This window comes from Cryptomeria japonica, chromosome 10 (genome assembly GCF_030272615.1).
Source record: "Cryptomeria japonica chromosome 10, Sugi_1.0, whole genome shotgun sequence".
Lineage (NCBI taxonomy): Eukaryota > Viridiplantae > Streptophyta > Pinopsida > Cupressales > Cupressaceae > Cryptomeria > Cryptomeria japonica.
The window spans coordinates 13547306-13570350 of NC_081414.1; the positions used below are offsets into that span (position 1 = coordinate 13547306).

The window sequence follows — 23045 nt, forward strand, 5'->3', positions numbered from 1 at the left end:
TCCGCCCACACCTCACAACTTGTATACGGTTTCCATGTGACCGTATCAATATCATCTAGTACTCTCCTCCAATGCTCTAGTTTGCCCAGTTTTCGCTAGACAACTAGACCCCTGTATCCGTACGCATATGCGCATCCCACGGACCTATCTCTGTCTGCTAATGGCCTAGCCACTGGAATGTGCTCCCAGCACCATACCTGTAACAGTGTCACACCAGCTGACAAACTACCATAACCGAGGTATACCACCTCATGCCAGCCCCTATACAGATGGGCCAGCATAGTTGATCCCCATGAAAACCTCCGGCCCTGTGTCACCATCTCCTCTAATACCAGCCCCCACCCCACAGAGAATCCCTTTGACCTGCAATCAGGACAAAGGAATCCACCAATAAACCCTGCTAGTATGGATGGCAGTGGTGCATAATCCAGGTCTAAGAACTCCTACCACGGGATCTCATAACCGTAGACCGTCTCATCGTGAAAGATGCGGCGCAGTGCCTCTGTACCACCCTCCTCTGACTGCTCATATGGTAGTAGTGCACCTACTACAGGAATGTGCAGGATCCTGTAACAGTCCTCTGGTGTGACTGTCATCTCTCCAGTAGCAAAATGAAAGGTGTTCGTGTCGTTGTGCCACCTCTCTGCCAATGCTATCAGTAGCCCCCGGTTCACCGTGAACCGAGGCATATCTAATAGGGAGGTCAAACCGCATCTCTCAATGATATCGAGGTCGGCCTGGGTCAACCACGGTATCAATGTCCACGGTCTCGAAAATCTCTCCCGTGACTGAACCACACCCAATCACTCCTGTCAACAAGCAAAACAAATCCAGTATCAGTTTCCACATCAAAACAAAGATATCAAAATCAAACTCACATCAACAACATGAAACAATTTGCTCATCTACATCAAGTTCAAAATCCTTTCATTTCATATCAACTTGTAACACAACTTAAGTTCTCAAAAACCATATCAAAACTTGTAACACAACTCAAATCTCCAAATCACACAAACTTGTAAAACAAATCAAGTTTCCCACCCATATCAGCTTGTAAAACAACTCAAGTTTCCAACCCATATCAGCTTGTAACAAAAATCAAGCTTCACACATTGAACTTGAAACAGAGTGCAAAAACACATCATATTTTGATCAACACAACACATTGATATCTATACATAACTTGAAATATCGCAACTCAAAACAAGTTATATCGACACTCATATTGGACAAATCCATAAAAATCATGACAACACGACACAACAAATTCACAAATCACCTCATCTTGCAAAAAATTTTCAGATGCGCTAAAACAGATTCTCGCTGCGCTAAAATCCACCCACGCGCTAAGCTTTTTTTCTATGCGCTAATCTATTCACTCTATCCACTAGACTGACTCTATGCGCTAATCTTTTCCGCCATGAGCCACCTAACCTACCCTATGTGCTAAAAAGTATCGACATGCTAATCTATACCTTGCTAGCGCTACCTGTTTGACCCTATGCGCTAGGTCTACCCTACGCGCTAAAACCGCTTACCCATGCGAACCCCTACGGCCCCTATGCGCTTGGTCTACCCTAAGCGCTACCCTGTTGACCGGACGCACTACCCTACGTGAGGCATGCGCTATTTTCACTCGATGCGCTAACCTATATTTCCTATATGCTACCCTATTTTGTTTCGGATGCAGCCCTAAAAATAGACTTGATGCGCTACCTAAAATTTCGTATGCGCTAATCTATGACTTTGACGCGCTAAAACACTAAAATCGACTTTTAAAAATCAAAAAATGACCAAAAACGACCAAATCAAAAATCAAAAGGGGGTCAAAAGTGTTGACTTACTGGTGGTCCATACGCTGCAGGTCTCCGGTACCTCCGAACACGCTCGAAACGATGTCTGGAATACGGAATAGGCATTTTGACTTCAGACCAAATTCTCTTTCTCCAAAGTCAACAAGGCACAAATGAATCAAATCAAAGCTCTTTTCCCCTTTTATAGGAGGAAAATGAATTAGGGTTAGCTAAACAGACATGTAATATGGTCGCGGTCTCCCCTATACCCTACACAATGTACATTATCGGGAAATGAATCAATTTACACACATTTCACATTGACAAAATCATACACACCACACACAACTCATCAAATTAAATCAAAATTTTCAAAATATTGATTCATCTCCCGAGGGGGCATCACCATCAAATATCAAATCTGGGGCATCATGCATCAAATCAAATCAGGGGCACGACTTGCAAATCAAAAGAGCGAGACAAAAATTGCATTTGATCATAAATCACGATAACGCATCATTTTCTTTGAAATAACATGTGCACACACGTCACTTCAAAGAGGGGCAAAATGTAGACGTATAAAAATGACCATATTCCTAAATGAATATTTTATGTCCATTTCTCTATTTAATTAAATCCAATTTAATTAAATTAACCGCATTCCTCTATTTAATTAAGTAAATTACTCAATTTATTCAAATTAAATTCACTATACCATTTCATGAATAAATCATTTTATTTAATTAAATCCCTCCTATCCACTTTTAATTAAATTCAAATTTAATTAAATAGTTATCCTAAATTGAATAAATCTAATTTATTTAATTTCCCCAAATTGCAACCAAATTGAATTAAATTAACTTTATTTCAATTAAATCCTATTATCCCTCCATCCACTTGCATTTTCCTACATCTCCCACTTGCCTTCCTAAACCTATTTCTAAATCGCTTCTAATTAGCTTAACCCATCTTCTAAACTTTGTCACATCCCTAAGCAAAGGGAAGTCACTTCTCAAACCCTTAAAGTCTTTGATAACCATTAAAGGCTTCAAGTCTTCAACCACTTAATTTCCCAAAGTCTCTCAAACCATTAATTGTTAATTCAACCCTCTTACATGGTTAGAGACTTTTTGCCTAACTTAACCTTCATCCAACCCAAGGGTCTCATCAAGACGTTAATGCTTTGACCATGATTATCTCTTAATCATTTGCACAAGGGTTTATCCTTGGATTAACTCTTAATCCAATGGGTAATCTTAACTTAGACTTGACCCTTACCCTCTAGATAACCATAAGGTCTTCTCAAGCATTTAATGCCTCCAACCCCTTCTCTCAACCCAACCCTATGTTGACACTTGTCGCCATTTCATTGGTGCAAATTGCAAACATGGATCTCCAACTTTCAAACTCAACCCTTGATCAACTCTTTCAATCCTAACCATCCATTGCCCTATTTTTGCTATAAATAGAGCTCTCATTCCTCCATTTTGAGATATCCTCCAAATTTGTAGTATCATACTTATGCTCAAATACATTCAAGCTTTCATATATCATTTTATGTTCATCATTTTAGCCTCTCTTTAACTATGAATTAGTCTAAATATGCATGTTTAGAATACTTTCTTTATCATTTAGCTCAATCATAGACTAATATATCATGTTAGGATAGTATTTATACTAACCTTGTCATCTTATAATCTAGTTTGTTGCATTTTAAGATCATGCATAGCTTAGGATGCATTTCATTCTAAAATCTATCAAAAGTATCCCTCGTTCTTGCATTTGCCATCCCTAAACCATTTTGCTTAATGATCTGAGAGCAAAAACATTGGTTTGAGGGACATTGTAAGATAGAGAGCCATGGGACCAACCTTGGGAAGCTGAGTGATACCTCATTACTCCATAGCTTGCACCAAGAAGTCCTCTGTGTGTGTGTGGACAAGTTTTTTTGAAATATTTTCATATATTGAGTTCTATCGACCCACTTTTCTCGCATACACTTACCATTTGTGTCACAACCCTCCTTTATCACTTTTGATTTGATACAATTTTTATTATATCTTTTTGTGTGGTTAAGCTATTGAATATGGTTGAATAAATATTATAAAAGGTTAAATAATGGACCCACATACACATTTGGAGAATATAATTTAAATAGGCATTATTTATTTATTCTTTTTCCCATTCCCAATTATGGCACATGTTGTAGGAGAAATTAGAAGCTTCTAGAGGAATCTCCATTCTTTAATTCCCTTGCATGTAACTCCCCCCACTAGGATATTAATCAATTTTGCATGGATCCAATATTGGAAAAAGAATCTCACTCTCAATTAATTTCTCTAGATAGTGGAATTAAGGGGTTTTTGCTATATATTGTATGCAAATTTTCAAAAGAGGGGGTTGATTATTTTTATTGAAGAAAAGTTTTCTCAAGCATTAGTCTTTTTTTTTGTACTCGCATTTCATTGTAGGATTGTTAAGTAGTTGTTTGAAGAAATTCAAAGAAAGGTTGCAAGAAAGGATCAAGGGAGGCTAGTTGAAGAATTCAGATGGGATTCTACATCAAGCTGCAAGTATCCAGGTTCTCCCTTTTTTATTGAATCATGCATCTTGTTCTTGCTGTGAATTAGATTAACTAAATGAAATCTTGTTTCAAATTCTTGCTATGAATTAGATTAATGAAATCTTGTTTTAGATACTTGTTGTGAATTAGATTAAATAAATAAAATCTTGTTGTGAATTAGATTAAATAAATGAAATCTTGTTTTGAATTCTTGCTGTGAATTAGATTAAATAAATGAAATCTTGTTTTAAATATTTGCTGTGAATTAGATTAAATAAATGAAGTCTTATTTTAAATTCTTGCTGTGAATTAGATTAAACAAATGAAATCTTGTTTTAAATTCTTGATGTGAGTTAGAATGAATAAATGAAATCTTGTTTTCCTGTGAATGAAACTATTTGGGATTAAAGATTAATTTCAATCTTGTTTTTCTTGTTTTCTTTCCTGTGAACAAAACTTACTGTGAATGGAAATTAATTTCTCATATAAGAATCTTGTGTTGAATTTAAATTTGTTCATGTGTACCAAAACTTATTTAATTCTATTTAATTCCTGAGAGTAAATCCATTTTTTCTTCCCTCTCTTGATATCGATTTGATTTCTTCCTCTCTGTAGATGAACATGGTTGTCATGAGAGAAAATTTATAAAATCTCCCCTCTGTTGTATTTGCTTGCCTCAATTTCCAGCATAATGTATTTTCTTTATGCTCCTGTGAAATCATCTGAAATAATTTCTCTCCATTATTCCTGTGATTAAATTCTTATTTTATTTTTATATTAACATTTTTATATATGCCCCTCTTAATCTATTAACAAAACTGTAATAAAACCATATATATATATATATATATATATATATATATATATATATATATATTGCTTTATTAAACTTTTTTGATAAAAAAAGAATAAAAATAAATAAAGTTCAAAAAAAATTTGCTTGCATAAATTAATTTTAACGGTCAACGCATGGGGGGGGGGGGAAGGGAGGCGGAGTTAATGCAACTGTCGGGGAGTGGTACCCTCCACTACCCCTGCGGTCACTGTTACGACAGTGACCGTAGAGGGAGCGGAGGGGCCCACGGTGTCCCCTCATCCCTGCAGGCCTGCACCTGGAGGTCCGCAGGGGTGATGGGACCCGTGGCCCCCACTCCCCATTTACCAATTAAAACTAAATTCGTATTCTTTTTTTATATATTTAGTTAGATTTTTTTTTATATTTTAATTTGCAAAGGACATTACTAATATTTTCTTTAAAAGTAAATTTTAGTTAGTAAAATTAAATTTGGAAAATTTATAAATAATTGGGATCATTGTTTAGTAAAATTATAGTTGTAAATTAAAGTATATCAAATTTTATGATTGGAATCTCTCAATGTATTTGAGATTTATTGGGTTACTTCGTCGGTATTTTAGATCCATTAAAAGCAATTAATTTATATTATTATGATTTGATCCAAAATTTGTCTAATGTCTAAACTAATTGCTATTTTTGAGCTAGTGACTCTATAATTAATTATTCTCGTGGTAGGAATAAAACATTGATTAATCTTGCATGTAAGTTACACTATTCTTGCATCATGCGAATTACTTATACATTATTTGCATTTATTGATGAGCGAGTTACATTTCCATCATCTTCATGCAAGTTACACGTTTTGATTATCAATATGCAAGTTCCATAATTGTCATTATTGTGCAGGTTATATTTCAAGTTTGAAATATTAAATAGTTTAGTTGCAGAAGGATGGTATTTTTATCAAGTGGTACATGAATCCCGTAGAAGTAGTTATTTCAATTAATTAAACTTTGCAATGTCTAATTATGCACATTCATTTCAAAATTGTTTCAAGCATGATGCTAATTAAAAAAAGAAGTTTTCATAGCTTCTTAGTTAGAAAAATAAACAAAGGAAGTCGGAAAACCAAAACCTAGTAGCGTTTGGTATTTATAGTGCCTCTGGGTCACGATTATAGGTAATGTCATCGTGTTGAACTACTGCACTTGACACCTAATAAAGTTGCATCAACGACGTCTTTGGCATCGTCCCTATAAATCATCGAGGAGTAATAAGGGACACTTGGAAGTTAAAATCCAAGGGGGGGTAATCCCCCTTGGATCGATAATCTATTAAGATAATCCTTAAATGATTTTACATCCGCTGAGTTAAACCATAGAAAACCCCCTTTAAAGTTGATCGAGTGAAATGCTTTTATGAAATTGATTTAATCTTGAAGAGTTGTTGACAATTGACAATTGGGTCAAGGGTGACACTTATGATAGGTATTAGGATCTAGTTTTTTTAGGCCACAAGCAATAGGCCATCTCGAGCCTTTGCTTAAGTGCTACCACAGGGGGTAGCAACCGCAGAGAAATTGTCTGGGACATTGACCCTAGAAAGGGTTGCGTACCCACCAACAATTTACATTAAACCATAGATTAGAAAATAGAACTACATACTTTACGCCTTGATCCCGTGCCAAAACGGGTATGTAGGCAGTCTAGGGATGGAGTTGTGCCTAGTACTCAGGCGTTCATGGATGGGGTCTAGGTTTTGGTAAGAAGATGGATTGTAAAGAATCCTAATTTGAAAGATAAGTGTAATAAAAGGAAAAAGTAATTCAATGCATACTCGGAAGGAATCTCGTATGGATTCGCTTGACTTCCCGAGGCTTTAAGCCAAATTCTGAGGCGGAATTCAAGCTTGTATTATGTTATTTTGAGTTCTTCTAAGGACGACGACCTCGGTGCACTCCTATTAGAGGAGTGTAGTACTTAGTGAGTGACTCAGGACCCAAATGGTCCTGATGAGTCTAAGTCTCTATCCAGAGCACCTCCTATCCCAATTGGATAGATGCCTACCCCATATGGTAAGATGCCTATCCCGTATTGGATAGATGAAACCTTTTGTTCCGTATGGATAGATGCCTAACCCGTATGGTTAGATGTTTATCCCGGATGGATGAATGCCTAATCCAAATGGATGGAAGCCCTGAGTATGCGATTGAATCAAATACAATGATTAAATTAAACAAAAAAAAAAAAGTGATCAAATTTTGTTGGGTTATGTAAAGTGGGTTATTATATGTGGTATCAAAGAAAAGGTTCAAATCTAGGCCTTCTGCTCACTTCAATTTACACAACTAAGGGAATGTCTTGCAATGGTAGAGATTAAATTATAAAATCTTAAATCAAGAACTAACTACATAATTTAATTTTCAGGTAAAACCCTAGATGGCTAGAGGAAGAGGAAGAGGAAGAGGAAGAAGAAGGGAAAATGGAAGACTTGCTACCATTAGGAGACAAAGGGAAGCTAACCATGAGGAAAATCATGAAAAAAACCATCAAGAAAACCATGAGGAAGACCATGAAGGAAATCAACATAACCAAGGGAATAACGAAGATGGGGTCGAGGCTATAATCAACCTGCTAACCGAACAAAGGGATAAAATCAACTTCTTGGAGCAATCAATACGGAACCTTAGGGCAAGGCAGATTGACATTGAAAATCAAAGTGGAATTGAAAATGGGAACCCTGGTAGCAATCAAGGGAATGTGATGGACAATAGAAAAGAAAAGAACATATTGGAACTCTCCAAGGATTTGAAAAAAATCACCCCTTCTAAGTTCAATGGGAAGAAAATTGGTGAAGGAGCTGAAAATTGGTTAAATGAAATGGAAAAGTATTTTGAACTAAGAGATTTTAGTGAAACAACCAAGGCCTTATGAGGTTCCTATCAACTCACAGGGGAGGTAGCTAGTTGGTGGACCAACACCAAGGAGCAAAATGGATATAGTAGGGATACGATCACATGGGATCAATTTGTTCACCACTTCTGTTAAAGGTGGCTCCCTCAATTGTTCTTTGATGAGAAGGTGATAGAGCTCCACAATCTACGACAAGGGCCCCTATCAGTCCAAAAATATTGGGATAAGTTCACCAAATTGCTTAAGTATGTACCTATGTACCAGAAAGATGAAGAAGGTCAAGCGAGGAAGTTCATTTTGGTATTAAATACCAATATAGGGGTAGAGGTTGACATGCATGGACCCAAAAACATGAATGAAGTACTTGAAAAGTCCCTAAGGCAGGAGAGAAAGATTCAAACCCTAACAGCAGTAGGGGAGACCTATAATGGGAACCACTCATTTAAAAGGAAGCAGGAATTCAAGGGGAACACTAACTTCAACAAAAGTCAAAGGAATAATTCTTTTGAAAGAAGGCCACCCCCTAATCAATATCAGAGGAATGAAAATAATAATAATAATAGGGGCAATAATAACAGGGGCAACTATAATAGGAATGACTAGCAGAACAGGATAACTTATCCACCCATGGCCAACGAAACAAGGAATGATCCCCCTAGGAATCAAGGTAGGAGGGGACCTCTAGGTGGATGTTTTATGTGTGGGGGAAACCATTTTGCTAGAGAATGTCCCAGGATGCAAGGTCAGATTAGGACCAATCAACCACAACAAGGGCCCTAACAAAGGATTCATGCAGCAGTTAAGAACCGAAGAGCAAGATTCCAAAATGTTCCCGTGGAAACTACAGGTACACTATTTGAACAACCGATTTCAATTCTAATTGACACTGGGTCATCTAAATGTTTCATCTCACCTAAATTAGTAAGCAAATATGCATTAAAAGTTAATCAAATGGAGTCATCATGGATGGTTCAATATGGGGATAAGGCAACTAGGGAAGTAACTAAGTGTTTGCTGAGGGCAATTGTACAATTTCCTGAGTTTGAAACAAGGGTAGATCTCTATGTGGCACCCCTAGGGTCATATGATGTAATTATTGGAATGAGTTGGTTAACTGATCATCAAGCTAATGTAGATTGCTATATCAAAGTTGTTGAATATTTGGACGATGGGGGGAAAAGGGTCAAAATCCAAGGAAGGTTTAACCCCATTAATATAGAAACCATATCAGCCATGCAATTAAAGAAGGAGAGAAGAAGAGGAGGCCTAATCTATATGGTTGAAATTGATGAAGGAGAAGAGGAAAATACCCCAACCTTTGAAAATACGCCTTTCTTACGAGAATTCAAGGATGTATTTCCAGAAGAATTACCCGACTTACCCCCTAAAAGGAAGTTTGACTTTTCTATCGACTTACTACCAGGAGCTGAACCAGTATCAAGGGCACCTTACCGAATGAACACAACTAAATTACAAGAGCTCAAAATGCAATTAGAGGAACTCTTAGCTAAGGGATTAATAAGGCCAAGTGTATCACCATGGGGAGCACCAGTCTTATTCGTTAAGAAGAAGGATGGAACCTTAAGACTATGCATTGACTATAGGATGTTGAGCAAGGTCACAATAAAGAATAGGTATTCTTTGCCTCGAATAGAGGATCTTTTTGACCAAATGAAAGGAGCGGCATTTTTCTCAAAGATAGACCTCCGATCAGGATATCATCAACTAAGAATTAAAGAGGAGGACATTCCGAAGACAACCTTCAGGACTAGATATGGGCATTATGAATTCACAGTAGTACCTTTTGGTGTAACCAATGCCCTAGCCGCATTTATGAACCTAATGAATAGTGTACTCCATGACTACTTGGACAAATTTGTTTTGGTATTTCTAGATGATATCTTGATTTACTCTAGGAGTGAGGAGGAACATTTAGTACACCTACAAATGGTTTTGCAAAGGTTGAGGGAACATAAGTTATATGGGAAACTGTCAAAATGTGCCTTCTTGGAGGAAAAGATTCACTACCTTGGGTATATAATATCAAAGGAAGCAATAGTAGTTGATCCAGATAAGATAAAGACAATAGTAGAATGGTTGATCCCTAAAAATGTTTTAGAGGTAAGAAGCTTTATGGGGCTAGCAGGGTACTATAGGAGGTTTGTGGAAGGATTCTCTAAGATAGCAAACCGCATCACCTCATTGCAGAGGAAGGGTAAAAGGTTTGTGTGGACAGAGAAAAGTGATAAGGCATTTCAAATTTTGAAGGGGAAACTAACTTTAGCACCCATTCTAAAAGTACCAGATTCGAATGGACACTTCACAGTCGTAAGTGACGCTTCTATTGAAGGTTTAGGAGGAGTACTTGTCCAAGATGAAGGGGTAGTAGCTTAGGAATCCAGGAAGCTGAAGACTCATGAAGTTAATTATGCACCCCACGACTTAGAGTTAGCAGCGATTGTACATGCTCTATAGAAATGGAGACACTTCTTACTAGGGAAGCCCTTTGAGTTAAAGTCAGATAACCAAGGACTAAAGTACATCTTTACCCAACCCCACTTAAATGTTAGACAAAGAATGTGGTTAGAGTTTCTAAGTGAATATGATTTTGAAATTGAATATATTAAGGGGAAGGAAAATAGGGTGGCAGATGCTTTAAGTAGGAGGAGACACTTGATGACTATAGCAACATTCAAAACTTCTTTCAAAAGGCAAGTAATGGATGAGCAGGGACATGACCCATGGTATGAGCAAGTCAAATTGACTTTAGAGTACGATCCAACCGGTCCTAAGGTTGTAGAGTATACATTAGATGAAGATGGATTGCTCAGATACAATAATAGAATCTATAATTAGACTTAAGGAAGGTAGTCTTGTCAAAGGCTCATAATGCCTCTTACTCAAGGCACCCGGGGTTAACAAACTTTATGCAGATCTAAAGAAGTTATACTTTTGGCAAGGGATGAAGAATGACATAGTCAAGTATGTGGCTACATGTTTGGAGTGTCAAAGAGTAAAGGTAGAGCAGAGACATCCAGCTGGATTATTACAGTTACATGATGTACCTCAACACAAGTGGCAAGTTATTAGCATGGATTTTGTGCAAGGGTTGCCCATGTCACCTTCTAGGCATGATACAATAATGGTGGTAATTGACAGACTCACTAAGGTGGCACACTTTATACCAGGAAATCTGACGGATGATGCACCTACCTTGGCAAGGCACTTTGTTAAGGAAATATTTAGGTTGCATGGAATGCTAGAGAAAATCATATCAGATAGAGATGCTAGATTCACTTCAAGGTTTTGTACAACTCTTCAATCAGCTTTGGGAACTCAACTAAATTTTAGCACTACATACCATCCTGAAATCGATGGTCAAACAAAGAGGATAAATCAAATTTTGGAAGACCTACTTCGCATGTACTGCATGGACCAACAGAAGAAATGGGAATATTACCTACCTCTGGTAGAGTTTGCTTACAATAATACATATCAAACATCTTTGGGATTGACACCTTTCAAAGCATTGTATGGTAGGCCATGTCGAACACCTTTGAGTTGGGATAGTCTTGAAGATAGAGTAATTGTTGGACCAGATATGTTGAAGGAAATGGAAAGGAAAACTAATGAAATTAGGCAAAGATTGAAGGAAGCCTCAGATAGGCAGAAAAGTTATGCAAACAAGAACATGACACCAAGGGAGTTCGAGGTGGGAGAGAAAGTCTTCGAAAGGGTTAGGCCACACAAGAGTTCCATAAGGTTTGGGAAAAAGACCAACTCGTTATGTTGGACCTTTTGAAATATTGGAAAGGATTAATCCAATTGCATACCGGTTGGCCTTACCTCGCCAGTTGAGCTGAATCCATGATGTCTTCCATGTATCTCCTCTTAAAAAGTATGTACCTGATGACAAACATATTTTGAATTGGGATGCTTTACAAGTCTAGGAAATGGGAGGCATAATGATAGAGCCATTCAGAATCTTGGAGAGGTGCCAGTGCCAATTGCACAACAAAGAGGTTGATCAATGCAAAGTACAATGGAATTAATATGATGAAAAAAATGCCACGTGAGAAGATACTAGGGAAATGCAACAGTTGTTTCCTTTTTTGTTTTAAACTAATCATGAACTATAGACTCTTTTGGATACACTAAATAAGTGCATCAGGACGATGCACAAATTAAGGGGGGAAGGATGCCACAACCCTCCTTTATCACTTTTGATTTGATACAATTTTTATTATATCTTTTTGTGTGGTTGAGCTATTGAATATGGTTGAATAAATATTATAAAAGGTTAAATAATGGACCCACATACACACTTGGAGAATATAATTTAAATCGGCATTATTTATTTATTCTTTTTCCCATTCCCAATTATGGTACATGTTGTAGGAGAAATTAGAAGCTTCTAGAGGAATCTCCATTCTTTAATTCCCTTGCATGTAACTCCCCCCACTAGGATATTAATCAATTTTGCATGGATCCAATATTGGAAAAAGAATCTCATTCTCAATAAATTTCTCTAGATAGTGGAATTAAGGGGTTTTTCCTATATATTGTATGCAAATTTTCAAAAGAGGGGGTTGATTATTTTTATTGAAGAAAAGTTTTCTCAAGCATTAGTCTTTTTTTTTGTACTCACATTTCATTGTAGGATTGTTAAGTAGTTGTTTGAAGAAATTCAAAGAAAGGTTGCAAGGAAGGATCAGGGGAGGCTAGTTGAAGAATTCAGAAGGGATTCTACATCAAGCTACAAGTATTCAGGTTCTCCTTTTTTTATTGAATCATGCATCTTGTTCTTGCTGTGAATTAGATTAACCAAATGAAATCTTGTTTCAAATTCTTGCTATGAATTAGATTAATGAAATCTTGTTTTAGATACTTGTTGTGAATTAGATTAAATAAATAAAATCTTGTTTCAAATTCTTGTTGTGAATTAGAATAAACAAAGAAATCTTGTTTTGAATTCTTGCTGTGAATTAGATTAAACAAATGAAATCTTGTTTTAAATACTTGCTGTGAATTAGATTAAATAAATGAAGTCTTGTTTTAAATTCTTGTTGTGAATTAGATTAAACAAATGAAATCTTGTTTTAAATTCTTGCTGTGAGTTAGAATGAATAAATGAAATCTTGTTTTCCTGTGAATGAAACTATTTGGGATTAAAGATTAATTTCAATCTTGTTTTTCTTGTTTTCTTTCCCTGAACAAAACTTTCTGTGAATGGAAATTAATTTCTCATTGGGGGGGGAGAGGGGGGGGAGAGGGGGGGGGAGGGAGGTGGAGTTAATGCAACTATTGGGGAGTGGTACCCTCCACTACCCCTGCGGTCACTGTTACGACAATGGACGTAGAGGGAGCAGAGGGGCCCAAAGTGTCCCCTCATGCCTGCGGGCCTACACCTGGAGGTCCGCAGGGGTGATGGGACCAGTGGCCCCCACTCCCCATTTACCAATTAAAACTAAATTCATATTCTTTTTTTATATATTTATTTAGATTTTCTTTTATATTTTAATTTGCAAAGGACATTACTAATATTTTCTTTAAAAGTAAATTTTAGTTAGTAAAATTAAATTTGGAAAATTTATAAATAATTGGGATCATTGTTTAGTAAAATTATAATTGTAAATTAAAGTATATCAAATTTTATGATTGGAATCTCTCAATCTATTTGAGATTTATTGGGTTACTTCGTCGGTATTTTAGATCCATAAAAAGCAATTAATTTATATTATTATGATTTGATCCAAAATTTGTCTAATGTCTAAACTAATTGCTATTTTTGAGCTAGTGACTCTATAATTAATTATTCTCGTGGTAGGAATAAAACATTGCTTAATCTTGCATGTAAGTTACACTATTCTTGCATCATGCGAATTACTTATACATTATTTGCATTTATTGATGAGCGAGTTACATTTCCATCATCTTCATGCAAGTTACACGTTTTGATTATCAATATGCGAGTTCCATAATTGTCATTATTGTGCAAGTTATATTTCAAGTTTGAAATATTAAATAGTTTAGTTGCAGAAGGATGGTATTTTTATCAAGTGGTACATGAATCTCGTAGAAGTAGTTATTTCAATTAATTAAACTTTGCAATGTCTAATTATGCACATTCATTTCATAATTGTTTCAAGCATGATGCTAATTAAAAAAAAAAGTTTTCATAGCTTCTTAGTTAGAAAACTAAACAAAGGAAGTTGTAAAACCAAAACCTAGCAGCATTCGATATTTACAGTGCCTCTGGGTCACGCTTACGGGTAATGCCGTCATGTTGAACTACTACACTTAACACCTAATAAAGTTGCATCAATGACGTCTGCGGCATCGTCCCTATAAATCGTCAGGGAGTAATAAGGGGCACTTGGAAGTTAAAATCCAACGGGCGAGTAATCCTCCTTGGATCGATAATCTAATAAGATAATCTTTAAATGATTTTACATCCACTGAGTTAAACCATAGAAATCCCCCTTTAAGGTTGATCGAGTGAAATGCTTTTATGAAATTGATTTAATCTTGAAGAGTTGTTGATGATTGACAATTGGGTCAAAGGTGACGCTTATGATAGGTATTAGGATCTAGTTGTTTTAGGCCACAAGCAATAGGCCATCTTGAGCCTTTGCTTAAGTGCTACCACCGTGGGTAGCAACTGCAGAGATTGACCCTAGAAAGGGTTGTGTACCCACCAACAGTTTACATTAAACCATAGATTAGAAAATAGAACTACATACTTTACGCCTTGATCCCATACCGAAATGGGTATGTAGGCAGTCTAGGGACAGAGTTGTCCCTAGTACTCAGGCGTTCGTGGATGGGGTCTAGGTTTTGGTAAGAAGATGGATTGTGAAAAATCCTAATTTGAAAGATAAGTGTAATAAAAGGAAAAAGTAATTCAATGCATACTCGGAAGGAATCCCATATGGATTCGCTTGACTTCTCGAGGCTTTAAGCCAAATTTCGAGGCAGAATTCAAGCTTGCATAATATTATTTTGAGTTCTCCTAAGGATGGTGACCTCAGTGCACTCCTATTAGAGGAGTGTAGTACTTAGTGAGTGACTCAGGACCCGAATGGTCCCGATGAGTCTAAGTCTCTGGCCAGAGCACCTCCTATCCCAATTGGATAGATGCCTACCCCGTATGGGTAGATGCCTATGTCGTATTAGATAGATGAAACCTTTTGTTTCGTATGGACAGATGCCTAACCAGTATGGTTATATGCTCATCCTGGATGGATGAATACATAATCCAAATGGATGAAAGCCCCGAGTATGCGATTGAATCAAATACAATGATTAAATTAAACAAAAAAAAAGTGATCAAATTTTGTTGGGTTATGTAAAGTGTGTTATTACAATTTGATTTGCTTGACTTAGTAAGATCTAATTTATTTTAATTTTGACCAGCATTGTTTTGTATTATAGTATGTGAAAAAAAATGTCAGTATCTATTATTCATGGTAGATATGGGTGTACAATAATATGCCTTGAGTTTCAGTATGAGTAGATCATTTGTATGAGTAGATCATTTCATGTGGTATCCATGAGAATTAGTTTGCAGAAGGAATAGATATAGTCTTTGATTGAATCCAAGAAAAAAAATTCAGCCATGATAGAGACCTCTTATTGATGCTAATTTCATCTTGGAGATCATTTTGGCATTAAAGTTTGTAGAAGATTGGTGTTTTCTTTAAATATTTCCCATGAATAAGATGAGTTTGATTTTATTGTGGACTATGCATAATCAAACTAATTGAGGGCTATGTAAGAAAATGCAGTCTACTTTAAAGTGTGAAGACAAGGATAGTGAGTAGTTGCATCGGCAAGTGTAAGGTACAATTATTCATCAAAGAATTTATGTGGTTATTTTTGGTTAGGCACTCTATGCAAGAAAATAGGGCAAATAGATAATCAAGTAAAGTTGGGCAAATAGATAATCAAGTAAAGTTGCTCATTTGCATGAATAGTTTGATATAGCCAAAATCCACGAAAGAATTGGTTTGGACCCCTTGGGTTATTTATCTCTTCAAGGTATATCTAGAAAGGATGCATGAGGGTTTGTTAAGTGGAATGACCATCCCAACTGAAATTATGAGAGGAGTTAATGATTAGGTCAATTATTTCTTCTTGGACCGGCTATTGAATTAAGTCATCATATGGAAGGATTGATTATAAGTTATTCTAATGTTAAATTTTGGATGTAAAGATTTAAAGATGTGTTTTCTTTTTGAAGGCATCAGGTTGAATAATTGACGAGCCCATCATTGGTTGAAATCAATATTGTCATTTTTTTAATTATGACTACTTATATTAAAAACATTAAATGTTCTTTGGGAATCATTTTTATTACACATGACACAACCTTCTCTATGCCATATTTACGCTGAAGGCATTCCCTTATATGAGATGGACGATCTACTTTGAAGAATCGACGATTTAAAATGCTTCTCTCATCTTGCAAGACCATTCAGATCATCTCCTCCGTTCATTTTGGCGTTCATTCTGGTGCCCATGTTCACGGCATTAACTCCCTCTAACAGTACCCTGGATTCAAATCATCTCCATCTATTCCGTTGTCCACTATTCATCGTATAAATTCCCTCTGACAATACCTCCCGTGTCCACGAGACAACGTACGGTGGCCTGCCCTTTGACAACACCCCGTGTTCACAGCCTTCGAGGATTTAAAAAGTCTTGCCGGTACATTTTACATTAATAATTAATAACTGGTCATAATCAAAGCCTTTTAAAATAATTAGTAACAAGTGTATTATACCACTAACACAGATGAAGAATGAAAGTTTTGAAGAGGGACATTATAAAAAGCATAAAATCAGAGAGATTGAGGACTAATGGCATGAAAGTAAGAACACGGGATCAGATATCGATTTTATATACAATATTTCTATTCAATTGGGTTTAGCATAAAATAGATCCGTTCACTCTTTCTTCTACACCGGCTTATGAACCAAATTCATATACAAAACAACCATCGATAAAACAAAACAATCAATCTCTTCTTTCAGCAGTAAACAACAAAACTAATTTACAATGAAATAAAACGCAAAGAAAAAATGATCGCTTTATGCAAATTCCACATAAAATTCACATGGACGATGGCAAGCAATTTATCAGATCTGCATAGTTATGTCATGCTGTCAATGATGCCAATGGAGAAATTATAAAAATGACAAAGTTTGCAGGAAAAAAAATTACATAACCCTATGGAAGAAAAATTCTTTTTAAAATGACATGAACCAAAACCAGACTCTCTTCTACTACTGCAATCTATTCACAATAAAACAAAGAGTAATTCTAAAGAACATTGATGTTATTGAGCTACTAGAGTTTTGAGCTTCAAACCCAAATTCCATAACAAAATATTGGATGACATTTAATAAAGAACACCAAAACTGAAATAAAAATTGTCAACATGCTAAAAACAGATTACTGCTATACTTTTTGTATGGTTTGGGTTTGGTAGCTATCGAGATCCATGTCAAGTTGTGCGTGAAATATGATATTAGATTTGCTTACATCGTCCCCCTCTCTCCCTTCCTTTTCTTCTTCTGTAGCTGCCCTCATTTCTATTTCTAAAATCCCTGTCTTTCTTTGTCCTCTGGGTAATCAAAAGCTCCAATTCTTTGACTCTGAACTTTGCCTCCAAAAACTCTGCAATCTTCAATCTAGAAGATTTGCTTGGAATGAAATTATTGCTCCATACCCATTGTAGCTGGCAACTCTCAAATTTCTTACCTGGAGAATTTAATCCTATTAGGAAACTTGCCTAACATGCAACTCCAAACGTGGAGTGCATGCAAGCATTTGATAGATTCTAAGTCATAATTTTTTTTTTAATCTTCATATTATTTGGTAAATTTAAGTCAGATCGAATTAATATAGTAAGAGAAATTTTGTTAGGTTTAGGTGAACAAAACATTTGAAACCTTTTAAAGTTTCTTCTAAATTTTTATTTAAACAAGAAAATTTTAGGAAGAGTGTGCAACAGATTTGTTTTAATGATGATTTTAATAATATTCGTCTGACATTTGTTTTAATGACGATTTTAGTAATATTCGTGGTAGATCACACGATGAAGTTTATTGGGTTTCAATTATGAGTATAAATAATGAAATTTACTTTTTCTTAATCATACACTCTTTTGTGTAGGACAAAGAAGAAAATTAAATTATACATAAAAATATAAGAGGTTCTATGAGATATGTGGGACTTATTCTAAAATCCTTACAAATATAAAAGTTTCAATTTGTTCAAAATTTCTATGGCATACATATGATATGTTTTATTTTGTTAAAGATATATAGAAAAGTTAAATTATTCATTATTTCTAGTTTTGTTTGAGAAAGGTTTTATGTGGTTGTTTAGTTTATTTTGTTTATCAATTATTAGTCAAATGAAATAAGAATTTTTTATTTCTCTTTAATAAAGTTTATCCTTACACTTTGAATTCACATTTAAATGTTTACATTCATTAATCTTATCTTTAAGCATACAAAATAACATTATTTTACTTTATAAATACTTATTCTTTTATAAACACATACCCTCTAATAGAACAATCCTTTCCTCAACTTTCCTATTTCTTTTTATTTTCACATTTTTCTCTGTTTTTTTCCTTTCCCATGTAGACAACCAATATTTAGAAACAAATTCCTCAAATATGGGTTATTTGGATATGATTGAAAGATATGTACTTGAAATATATTATTTATTTACAATGGTTTTATATGACAAGGTAGATAGTAGGAATGACAATTTCTCAATAAAAGAGAAAAAAATATCTAACATTATTTATAAATAATAAATACTAGTCATTTGCTAAGTCAACATGATAGTCCAACCTTAGAAATAATTACTCAAGTTGGACAAATAGAAAAAAAAATTTATTTAATATAATAATAATAATGAACATAAAGACAATAGACAAATTGAAGAAATAAATGAGGGAACAAATCTAGAATATTTACAATTATTTTTTATTATTTGAATAGTTTGCATTTGATAATGTTATTAAAAATTTGCATTTTTAGTATTTAAATTTTAAGAACAATCAATTTAGTTACATTATAATAATTGATATGCCTTGCAAATTGTGAAACATTTTATTGAATGTGGATGCTTTATTTTAATAATAATTTCAAAAATTCACTCCATATTGTTTTTCAACCTATTGGACACTCATGATCATAATTTATAATTAATTAAAATTTAATAATATTTTTAAACAATAAATAAAACATATAGTTGATAAATTTTAATTTATTTATAAATATCTTTATCCCCTAGATCCATCTTCTTACCCCTCTTTCTATCTATCTCTTTCTCCTTACTGACTTTATATATCTCTTTCTCCTTACTGACTTTATATATTGCACAAATATATGCAAAAAATAGACCATTTTCTTTTTCTGTTTGACCTTACACACCTATTGGGCGTACCCATTGCACACCAAGGTGCAATTGCTAATGGTAGCTTAAGTCAAAACTACCAATTAAGACTTTTGTCTTACGTGCACTTTTTCAAACGAAGTTTCTGGGTAATGGGAGCGCCGCCTTGAAATACTATCAAACAGAGAAATTTTCAGTTGGACAAAAGAACATTCCAAGATAAGGACGATATACATTGTATTATTTTATTTTGTTTATTTCATGCTTCACCATGTAACACGTAGTTGCTTCTTTTCCACGGTATATACTCTGCCCTCCCCTGCACCTTCTCATCAAACTGTAAATGCAGCTTAGATTTAATAACCATCCACTGGCGTGCTAAATTCCCTCTATCCTTACAACACCAACCGGAAGAAGATGTATAAACAAGAGGGTAAGAGGGAAAGTGTGTGTGTAACTGGAGCCGCAGGATTCATTGGGTCTTGCTTCGTCAAAAATCTTTTGAAACGGGGTTATATAGTTCATGCTACCTTGAGAGATCCTGGTAACTGCTAATTCCCATTTTTCTTCATCTCATGCCCCTTCTTCGTTCATACACTACATTAACTATTTCTTTTCTAATCTCCTGTAGAAAACCCAGCTAAAAATAGTCATCTGCTATCGCTTCCGGGAGCCAAAGAAAGGCTCCAACTGTTCAAAGCAGATCTTTTACAACATGGCAGCTTTGATTCTGCTATTAAAGGCTGCGATTTCGTCATCAACTTGGCCACTTCTCTGGATTTCCATGTAATTCATTTATCCACATACCCAGATCCTCGTTTATTGTCCACATTTTAAGGATGAGATTTAGACAGCGAGTGGAGTGGAAACAGGGCGATGCTGTCAACAATACTGTCGACGGAACGATGGACATTCTAAGAAGTTGCAAGAAACCAAAACCCGTGAAGCGGGTAATCCATACATCTTCCTTGGCTGCGGCTTACCCTCTAACTGAAGACGGTCAATTTAAGGAGGTCCTTGATGAAGCCTGCTGGACCCCTCTTGATTATATCAAACGCAAAGACGGCCTTTCTGGAGTAAGTATTCAACTTTTTCTTCAATAATAATTGCTAGAATGAATGACCGATCTATTAATTAGTAGACGTTCTGTTCAGATGTATACATTATCGAAGACTTTAGCAGAGCAAGCAGCTCCGCAATTCGGAGCAGAGGAAGAGATTGAAGTGGTAACAGTGTTGGTAGCGATAGTGGGAGGTCCTTCTCTAACCCCCATAGCGTTTCAGCAATGTTAGCACCACTCACAGGTAATTTACCCACTTCACTTTAAACACCGAAACTGTCATTTAGTGTTTGTCCATCTGCAATTATGGTGTATCCTCTGCATATATATGACCTAAGAATTGGAACCCCGAAATTTTTCAGGGAACAGACTGCTTTATGAAATCATGGTACTTTCGAGTAAATCACTGTTAGGATCGGCGCCATTAGTCCACGTGGAAGATGTATGCAGTGCACATATCTATTTGATGGAGCACCCATCTGCAGTTGGTCGATATGTGTGCTGTTCTGATCCCGTGACTGTTGCTGACATTCTCAACTTCTTTCGCAAACGATATCCAGAAATCCCCTTGGCTTTTGGGTAAGTAATTTAATTCTCTCGCACTCGGGCGAATTGTTTATTAGGTAACTGATATTTTTTGTTATGTGAAAAAGGACCGAAGATGTAGAAGACGAGTCAAACAAAGTATTTGTACCAATTTCTTCCAAGAAACTGATTGATCTGGGATTCTCGTACAAGTATGATATGGAGGAAATGCTTAGTGACACCGTCGCCTTTGCAAAGCAAATGAAAGTTTTGTGAGGGATGTCAATTACTCACAGAGGAGTGGTTACTCACCCTGCTCTTCATAATGGAAATGTGTCCCTCTTTAGGTGGGATGTACAGAACTGGTATATTTACTTGTAGAATAATTTAATTTAGTAAATAACTGTCAAGACTTTTTTGGTTAAATAAGATTTCTAATTTTGGGCAGATTGAATTTATGTTTTAAATTATTTTTTCAATTAAACAAATGTTATTATAATTATAATAATAAGTGGTCTGTTGTGGTTATTACTTGTTTTTTAATTATTATTATTGTGATTAGTTTAATTTGTGGGAAAAAATATTTATAAATAATAAATTATAACAAGTTGTTGATAACTGTCATGGAACATATTTAGATTCAAATATATCTAAAGTACGCATTTAAGATAATCAACATCATCTTTAGAAAATATAAATTAGTGTATTTGATAGCCTATATAGTCAATATATGCTCAAAAAATACATTCATAGATGATAAAAATATAAAACAATTACAATATGTATATTTAGAATCGATATAATTGTTGATGTATTTTACATATTTATTATGTTTAATAAAAATATGAAAAAATAATTTGAATGTTTATTTAGTTTATAGCTTCTTTGACCATGATAGTAAATGTTGAAGTTGTTCAAGATGACAAAGAACATCTCATAAGATTGATATGCTCATAGATGATTCTAATAAATTTCATCTATATAACTTAGTTTATAGCTTACGCCAAAACTACCATTTAAAACTTTTGTCGTACGCGCACGTTTTTCAAACGAAGTTAGTAGGTAATATTGTCAAAAATTGAAATTTTTAGTTTGACCAAACAAATTCTAAATAATGACGACATACGTTGCAGTATTTTGCTTCTTTTCCACAATATATCCTCTGCCCTGTCCTGCACCTTCTCGCCAAACTCTAAAACACAGCTCAGATCTGATAAGCAACCGCAGCAATAAGTGCACTGCCGTGATAAATTCCTTCTAACCTTAAAACACCCATGAAACTGTAAATAGGAAATCTTTAGAACGCCAACGGGAAGGAGATGGATAAAGAAGAAAGTAAGAGGGAAACAGTGTGTGTAACTGGAGCGGCAGGATTCATCGGATCCTGCCTTGTCAAAAATCTGCTGCAAAAGGGTTATGTAGTTCACGCTACACTAAGAGACCCTGGTAACTGTATTCTAACTCCCATTTTTCTTCATCTCACATATCTTCTTCATTCATAATCTATATAAGTGTTCAATTTTTTTTATCTCCTGTAGAAAACCCAGCTAAAAATAGTCATCTGCTATCCCTTCCGGGAGCCAAAGAAAGGCTCCATCTGTTCAAAGCAGGTCTCTTGCAACATGGCAGCTTCGATTGTGCTATTAAAGGCTGCGATTCCGTCATCAACTTGGCCACTTGTCGAGGTAACCAGGTAATTCATTTATCCACTTACCCAGATTCTCATCTATTGTCCACGTTTTAAGGATGAGATTGAGACAGCGAGTGGAGTGGTGTCAGGGCGATATTGTTACCATTGATGGAACGCTGGAAATTCTAAGAGCTTGCAAGAAAGCAAAAACTGTGAAGCGAGTAATTCATACATCTGCCATCGTCGCAAGTTATCCTATTAATGAAGACGGACAACTTAAGGAGGTTCTGATGAATCCTGCTGGACTCCTGTTGATTATATCAAAGGCAAAGACGGCTTTTTTGGAGA

The 23045-nt window shown here is 35.4% G+C and overlaps 1 protein-coding gene across 1 annotated transcript; it reads left to right on the forward strand.

Moving 5' to 3' along the window:
• The first annotated feature begins 19789 nt into the window (after window positions 1-19789).
• On the forward strand, window positions 19790-21478 carry LOC131076748 (putative anthocyanidin reductase). The gene is made up of 6 exons (XM_059212193.1): window positions 19790-20026; window positions 20114-20268; window positions 20355-20558; window positions 20637-20769; window positions 20905-21121; window positions 21196-21478. Exons 1-6 carry the CDS (start codon window positions 19900-19902, stop codon window positions 21341-21343), a joined length of 984 nt encoding a protein of 327 aa, XP_059068176.1. The 5' UTR covers window positions 19790-19899; the 3' UTR covers window positions 21344-21478.
• Window positions 21479-23045: the final 1567 nt, after the last annotated feature.

Bases quoted from the DNA above. Each gene is read 5' to 3' on its own strand.
- LOC131076748 (XM_059212193.1), top strand. From the start codon at position 19,900: ATGTATAAACAAGAGGGTAAGAGGGAAAGTGTGTGTGTAACTGGAGCC. The intron at 20,770-20,904 runs GTTAGCACCACT...GAAATTTTTCAG, and splicing joins CCCCATAGCGTTTCAGCAAT to GGAACAGACTGCTTTATGAA. The intron at 21,122-21,195 runs GTAAGTAATTTA...TATGTGAAAAAG, and splicing joins GAAATCCCCTTGGCTTTTGG to GACCGAAGATGTAGAAGACG.